General features: G+C 34.5%; 1 protein-coding gene across 1 annotated transcript in view; it reads left to right on the plus strand.

Annotated features, from left to right (window-relative positions):
* Positions 1-7,818, plus strand: part of DNAJC21 (DnaJ heat shock protein family (Hsp40) member C21) — a 25,227-nt gene extending 17,409 nt beyond the window's left edge. The window contains exons 9-12 of the mRNA XM_081297897.1: positions 371-413; positions 4,776-4,945; positions 6,763-6,838; positions 7,343-7,818. Coding sequence (XP_081154023.1) covers positions 371-413; positions 4,776-4,945; positions 6,763-6,838; positions 7,343-7,507 — 454 coding nt within the window. The 3' untranslated portion in view covers positions 7,508-7,818. The remainder of the gene's footprint in view (positions 1-370; positions 414-4,775; positions 4,946-6,762; positions 6,839-7,342) is intronic.
* Positions 7,819-8,538: the final 720 nt, after the last annotated feature.

Below are 8,538 nucleotides of genomic sequence, written 5' to 3' on the forward strand. Positions count from 1 at the left end.
ATTTAGAGATTATTTAAATGCTATTTTGTCTTAAAAATTTTCTGTTATGCTAATATTTTCTCAGTCCCTTATAGTTGATGGAACTTCATCGGGTTGAAGTGGGTAAAGACATGATGTCAGATCTAATTTTTACAGAATATGTTATGACAATATTAAAAGCAGTTTCATACTTAGGCAACCATTTAACCACTGCTGCTGTTCTCAAAAGTTACAATATGAATATTTTGCTTTTATTTTTAGTGCTTTACAATATTAAATATTTTAAAATATTTCTTTACCACTAATATTTCATTTCAATATTTTCTTCCTTTCACTTAGTGAGTTTTCACAAAGTCAACTGTTTAACATTTTTATGTATATTTGCTCTTAGGCTTTCTAAAAAACAGAAGAAAAAGAAACAAAAACCGGCACAGGTATGTTGAAAAGGTTTTATTAACATTAAATATCATTTATAAAGTTACAGAACTTTCATTTATTCCATTTAGCTTGTATTAAAGAGAGTAGGTTTATTCCATAATTTTATATTGGTTATCAAATTGATTAAAAGGAAGTGAAAGTATTTTCTTTATCCCTTGCACCCCCCCCCTTCTATATATGTAACTAAATTGCTATTTCAGGTTTAAATTTTTCATATGTATAACTCTACTGGTAAGAATTATCTGAGTGCCATATTAAAAAAGTGTGGATACATCTGATGATTGGACTTTCAAGTCAACTAAAATCTAAAGCTAAGAATATCATTGTATTTCTAATTTTATTCTGCTAACAACATCAATGAAATATTTCAGAAGGAACATTTGATTAAAAACTCATAATGATATATTGAGAAAATATTTCTATAACTCAGAAGTTTAAATATTTCACAGTTGGTATTCAGAATCAGTTTATAGTATTATTCTTTAGTATTATGGTGTCATTACACATGCCAAACACAATATTATGGATGACTCTGGAACCTGTAAAAACTGCAAGCTTGTCCATTTTAGTAATGATATTTGGTAGTTCTAAAGCAAATTGGATTGATTTTGTGTCATTTTAATATAACTTAGTTATATTAATAAGCAGTAAATGTTTTTTAAAAACATTTAGGTAATCTATTAATAATTTCTCATAAGTTTAGATTTGGCTTATTTATCTAAATGGTTATAATAATCTATTAGGTAGTTTTTATCACTTTCCTATTCCAAAAATGATAATGGTACAAATAAATCACTGTTTAAATTGTAATTTGGAACTTTTTTTGCTTCAGTTATAAATCAGCATAGCAAATCATATATTCTTTTAATAAATTTACTTGTACCATCATTCACTCAAAGACCCTGTGATCACTAGTTTAGAACATTTTCTCTTTGCTTTATATGTGTGAATACCACTAGAATGAGGACAGAGTTTATAGCAAAGAAGAATTTATACTTAACACAAGCCTGTTATAATTCACGGAGAATGGGTTCTATTGTGTTAGTATTTTCTTAATTGACAAAATGCTTCAAATGATTACTCCATTTTTTTCCTTTCATATCTAATATTTCTTTATAGCATCTCTTGTTTACAATTTCTGATTATGTTAGGTTCAGATAAGTGTTCTGTATGTAGCACTTTTCCTGGTATTTTCTAAGCTCTCTTGAAGTGGAAGGCAGTGTAGAGACATGTACTGATGGACCAAAGAGAAGCAGGCAGCAAGTATAATTCTGGCACTCCAAATTGGGAAGGTTTTCTGTATGATTAAATAACAGTAAGAACAAAACCAGTTGTATAAACCAAAAAGAATTATAAAACAAAGCCCTCGAACCTAAAGGACTAAAACTGAATGTAAATAGAAACAAATGATTCTGACAAAAAAGGATTAGTTCAACTTTTCAGTATGGTTGCTAAGTTTTGAATTTTGAACACAAGCACTTTCTAAACTCATGAGATAATAGTCAAAAGATAAAGTTATCTGCAAAGAAACTAAGTCTTGAATTTAGTTGGGTTTTGGTAGTATTAATAAGGTATTTCTGAAACTCTTTTATATTATAGGACAGAGATAGTGGATAAATATATTATACTGTTAGAAACTAGATTCTCTGTGGTAGAAAAGAAATGTAAATTCAAATTAAGGAAGAGAGGAGATTGGAATTGGAGATGTTGGTAGGAGTTCATGATTTAAAACAGCAATGAACTAGTAGTGACATTCCTCCGCATTGAGAGAAGTTAGCACCCACATCTTGGTTTCTAAGTTCCTTTTTTCTGACAAAGAAAGGCAGGCTTGGTTTTTAGAGAAATGGATGATTCCGTGACTGAGATAGAGAAGGTGAGCCTAGAACACTTAATACTAGAAACTAAGGAAGTGCTAAAAAGCTCATAGGGATATGTCATCAGTCCTTAAGACCCTGCTTACAGAACCTCCCAATGTGAGAAAATTTGAGTCATAAAAAGAAATAATGGTGATAGATTTTTACATGTTGATTTTATTTAAAAAATTCATGTATCTATATTGAGTTTACAAAAAGGTTGGGAAAATGGAAATGGGAAAACTTTATTATAGAAAAATATGAGCTAGTACAAATTTAAGTGGCATAAGTAATAGAGATAGAAAATCACTGTTCTGTAATCACCAGTATAATAAATGGTTCAGGCAAGAATTATAAAGAGATGCCAAATGTATTGGATGAATGGCTGTTGTAGACGATTTTCATTGTTTTAGTCAGCTTTTTTTCACTATGACCAAAAAAAACCCAGGTAGAAAAATGTAAAGGATGAAATTTAGTTTGGCCCACTTAGAGGAGTCATCCATAGTTTGCCAGCTCTGAGCCTAAGATGAAGTAGAACATTAATGGCAGAAGAGCATGGTGGAGGAAAGCAGCTCAGGACACGGCAACCAGGAAGCAGAGAGAAAGAGCTGCTTCGGGGTCAAAATACAAATCCCTGAAGGCTTATCCCGAAGTATTTTCTTGAGCTATACCCTACCTGCCTGCATTTACCACCCAGTTAATCCATATCAGTGGATTAATGCACTGATTAGGTTCCACCTCTTGTTGGATCATGTCACATATGAAAATTCTTGCATTGTCTTACACATGAGCTTTGGTGTAACTAAAATTTGAACACATTACTTCTGAACTCCTTCCTCAAAAGTAAATTATAAGAGTCTGTCCGTGCCCCCCCCCTTTTTTTTTTGTCCATGCCTGTCTCACAATGCAAAATGCATTTATTCCATTTACAAGCGTTCCCATAGTCTTAACAGTTTCAGCCTTGCCCAAAAGTCCCAGTCCAAAATCTCATTTGAGACTCAAGGCAAATTCTTGGATGCTTGCTGAGAGCCATAGCCGAGTTGGAATGGCCCCTGGCATTTTGCCAATAGTATTGGTTGAGAGGCAAGCCATTAAGATGATGCTGGATTGATTTGGTTGTATATTAGACCTTTACTGTCCGCCTCGGCCTGCTACTTTGGAGTTCCCACACTTCCCCTACCAATGGGAACTCTCCGGGAATCCCCACGAGAACTCCAAAGTTTTTCAGATTTTTCTATCTGTTTTCTGCTCTTAATCACAGTAAACTTATCTAAAAAGCTTCTAGCAATATCCATGCCACCACCTGAATGCTGTTCTGCCTTGAAATTTCTCTGCCAGAATAATTAGCACATCATCTTTAAATTCAACCTTATAAAAAAATCTCAGTACATGGGCAAGGTATATATAACTTTTTTGCCAGAACATAACTTGAATGGCCTCTGGTTCAATTTCTAGTAGAGTCTCTTCTTCTGAGACCCCATGAGTCCAGTCTTTACTGTCCACAGTTCTGTGAGCATTCTGGTCTTCTCAGCTCCCACTAGAATTGCCCATAAGCCTACTTACAACATTCTAAAACTTTTCCAGCTTCTATATCTAAACTTTTCAAAATTTCCCCCACCTCACCCCAAAACCAGCTCCAAAGGCTTCTGAACCATGTGGTTGGGTCAGTTATAGTAATGACACCGCTTGTCAGTTACCAAATTCTGTTTTGGTCATCTTTTGAGTAACTGACCAGTATACCCAACAAGAAAAACTGCAAGGAAGAAGAGTTTATTTTGGCTCACATTTTCAGAGATTTAGTTCATGGTCACCCAACTCCATAACTCTGGGCCTGAGGTGAAGCAGAACATCATAGCAGAAGGGCATGGTGGAGGATAGCAGATCAAGAAATGACATCAGGAAGCAGAGAGTTGTGTACACCAGAGACAAAATATAAAATCGAAAGTTGTGCCAGCAATAGCCTTCTTCCTCCAACCACTCCATACATGCCTACAGTTACCACCCAGTTAATCAGCATCAGTGGATTAATCCACTGATTAGGTTCCACCTCTCATAACCGAATCATTTCACCTATAAAAAATTTTTTTTGTTGTTACATACATAAGCTCATGGTGTAATCTCTAAAGGGGATAATATTTACACTTTTAAATGTTTTGTTTTCTAACTGTAAAAAATAGTTGCTCATTGCTAATCAGTTAAAAAATATGGAAAAATGTAAATACTATACCTCATTAAATTGTGATTGGACATAATATGTAAAATTCTCTCTTCCATTTTTGCTAATTTTTTTTATATAATTAAATGAGTATTTTAGAACGATATTCTAAAGGTCTCTGAAGTGGAGCTACTCCTTGCCTGATGTACCTACTTCTCCTTTTTAATTCCTGAAATCTACCTACTAGAGTATATGGGCACATTTATCAATTTATTATAACTATTTGATAATATAAGAAATCAGTATTAGATATATTTGTTTTGTAATGGCATGTATATTTTCTCACCTAGAATTATGATGACAATTGTAATGAAACTGGTGGAGAAGGAATAAAGGTTGATCCAGAAAATATCAACTTAAATCAAGACAGTGCCAAAGAATTGGAAGATAGTCCCCAAGAAAATGTCAATGTCACAGAGACCATTGAACCTTGTGATGATCCAAAAAGTGAAGCTAAAAGGTAAGTGAGAGTTGCATATTATTTTCTAATTACTGAATTTGATGATAAAGATAACTTTTATGTATCAAAATTTCCTTTCCATGAATAAGATAGGTGTAAACTGTACATAGATATAGAGAACCACAGAGAGAGAGAGACAGAGGAATGAGTCAGGCTTATTAGAAACAGAATCCTGTAGTACTATGGTCACAGACAATTCAGCAACATGACCAGAAGCACTGATTCAGTTCCAGTTTTCCTTGCACTGCCCTTGTTTTTATTTTGCCCTTGACATTCAAATGAGACCAAGGCTGCCTTTGAGTCTATTTCCCCACCCTGATTCCCCTCGAGCTTCACCAAGAAAATCTTCATGCTTGGGACAGCATGCTGTGTTCAGCCCCATGGCATTGTCAGAGTACAGGTCAGCAGCTTGGGTCTTCCTGCTCAAAGAAACCCTGGAGTCCTGGTGCTACCAGAATTCTCAGTGGTGGATTAGAGGAAAGTCTTACTCAGGGAAGAGACCTAGTCCTTCTCCTAGCTTCTTGTCTGACTTCCTTGTCCCCATCCTTATCTGTTCCTCTAGAATACAGAGTTGTTTCTTATTCCTTGAGGAAGGATTTAAACAGTAGCCTCAGGTTTTTGTTCTCTTGAAAAACAGCTAAAGTCTAAAAGTAAAGTGGCAGTGTAAGTGAAAAAGCTCAATGTTGGAGCTGAAGTGATAGGGCAGTGGAGTGCACTTAGGGGTGTGGGGAATTCAGGAAGAGTAGTGTGAAAGAGAAACACATGACTGAGGCTCTACGTGTAGAAAAGGAGGACAAGGAAAAACACAGCTGGTAGATGCTAGGTGTTTGTTCCTATTTGACAAATGAGAGGAACTGAATCTCAGGTTAACTTGTCCAAAGACAAGAGTTGATAGGTGGAAAAGCTGGCAGTTAATCCCTTTTTGCCTGATTAGTCACTTGAAGGCACCTAGAACATCTGTCTCTATGAGGTTTGAGTGTCTTGTAGGGGATCTTGGGCTGCTTGGTGGGTACAAGGAGTGGGCCATGAAGTAGAGCTGAGAAATGGTAGGTTTGAGATAGATGCATTACCACTCCACCCTTCAACTGGTCTCCTAACTCTGAGACCTTTCTGCAGGGGCTCTGCTGCTTCTCTGCAGTGATGTAGACACTCTGGCTACTTAGTGAAAAGTGCTTCATTAAAAACTGTTTGTATATGGGGGCTGGGCTTGTGGCTCAGCAGTAGAGTGCTTGCCAAGCATGTGCGAGGCCCTCGGGTCCATCCTGAACACTACATAAAAATAAATAAATAAAATAAAAGTATTGTATCCAACTGTTTAAGATTCATAGAGGAAATTGTATAGAGATATTCAGAGTTCAAGCAGAACAAGAAAACCCTGACTGCTCTGTCAGGCAGTTTCTGGTTTAAAGGGTACAGGGGAAAGCCCACCAGATCAGGACACCATTTGTTAATGAAAGTAAATTTCCTACATGGAGAAAATTTTAATTTTATGAAAAATGCATTATAATGTCTTTATATTGCCATGAAATTATTGAATGATAAGGCTGTATAAATATTCAGAGATATTTTAGAGGTATTATTTTTTGTTTTTGTTTCAACTATTTTAATTACTTAATTTTTGTGCCAAATTTGTTATTTAATTTAATCTCTGCAGGTACTTTTTAAAGCTGCTTATTGGCCATGTGAAGATTAAATTAGCCATTAAAATTAATGAACTATCCTTTAAAGTACATCTCATCTTTTGATTGTTCTTGAAGCAAGATGACAATTAAAAAGGGTGCATTATTTTGTATTATGCTAAATAATTTATTTTCCAGTGTTCCTAAGCCCAAAGGAAAGAAAACCAAAGATGTGAAAAAATCTGTCAAAATACCTGCTGAACCACAAATACTGGTAGGTCAAAACCATATTCACATCTTTGGTGGGTCTTGTTTGAGCAGCATAATGTCCTAAAGATAAAAATGTGTATGGGGTGAATCCTTCCCCAACAATCTGCAACATGTGGATCCATCATGGTTTTGCATGCTGAAGGCAGAATTTATATATCTACTACTACTATCATTTTTTTTCTTCTAAATGAGAAGTACATTAGAAATACTAGATACTAGAATAGTTACTATTTTATATTGTGATCTAAACTCTGTATCAAATTCTGATGATTAATTATGAAGCATAAATAAGTTCTCTAGTCTGTGTGGTGCATGCCATTGAAAATCTCAGAATGCTTAGAGCTGATGGTATTATTGATGAGATTTAAATTCCAGGAATATCTGCTTTCAGTGAACCTGTTTTGGTAGCTTTTTTTTTTTTTAACCTGTATTTTGAAGATATTTGATGTTTAAACACTGTTCTCAAGTGATAACACTTGTTTTATTTATGTTTTGTTCCCCTTCTCAGAGTGATGTTCTTATCAGCTGTACAACTTGCCATAGTGAATTTCCATCCCGGAATAAACTTTTTGACCATCTGAAAGCTACCGGTCATGCAAGAGCACCTCCATCTTCATCTTTAACCAGTGTAACAAGTAGTCGAAGCAAGAAAGAGAAACGTAAAAACAGATAGAAATTCTGCCAACACACTTTTTTTTAAACTGTCTCTAAATTTTGAAACCAAAAACTGAACTGAAATCATCTAAAGAGTTAAAATTTCAGTGATCTGCAATTTATTGCATTGTGGAAGATTATTTTTTATCTTATAAAGACTTTTTTTTGTTTAATATATATATTTTTAAACATTTCACTAGTGATTAAATTCTACTTTTGTCATCTGAATTGACTTGAATGTCTCAAAACAGGTAAATATTGTAAAGTGTGTACCTTGATTTCTCACGCGAACAGAGATGTACAGGGAGAATTAAATTATTTTAACACAAATGCTCCTTTTTCCTTCATTTTATGAATTTCACACTGTATTTTTATTTGTTTATTGCTTTTAAATTTTGATTTGTAATCTGTCAAAAACTCAGATCGTTTAAAAATCACCCTAGGTTTCTTCTCCACCTGACACCATGACTCCAGTTCTGACTTTTAAATTATTTTTAAATAAGCAATTGTCAGGTATTCTGTTCTTTTTTTTCCTCAAGAACAATGATAGGTGGGAACTAATTAAACATGTATGATTGTGTTTCAGGAATAATATCTTAAAGCCTAGTATGGTGGTGGCACACTTGTAATCCCCACTACTCAGGAGGCAGAGACAGTAAGAGGGGTCATAAGTTAAAGGCTAACCTGGGCAATTTACCAAGACCCTGTCTCAAAATGAAATAAAAAGGGCTTTTGATGTAACTTATTAGTAGAGCATTTGCCTAGCATGTGTGAGGCTCTGGGTTCAACCCTTCATACTGCCAAAAAAAAAGAAAAAAAGATAAACTTTGGTAATTATCAATAAGATACATTTTTTTTGTTTGTTTTTTAATTCTGATTTGAATTGTAGAGGTAGAGGCAAATCAGTTTAACTGGCACTTTCTCCATAGACATGGTGATGTTTATGAACATAACAGGTAGCAAGCAGATATTTCCAAATTTTGCTGAGTCCTTAACAAAGGATTTGTTCTTCATTGAGTTTCTTTCTTTTTTTTTTTTTTCATCATTCAA

The sequence above is a fragment of the Spermophilus citellus genome (genome assembly GCF_964194105.1).
Source record: "Spermophilus citellus genome assembly, chromosome: 1".
Classification (NCBI taxonomy): domain Eukaryota; kingdom Metazoa; phylum Chordata; class Mammalia; order Rodentia; family Sciuridae; genus Spermophilus; species Spermophilus citellus.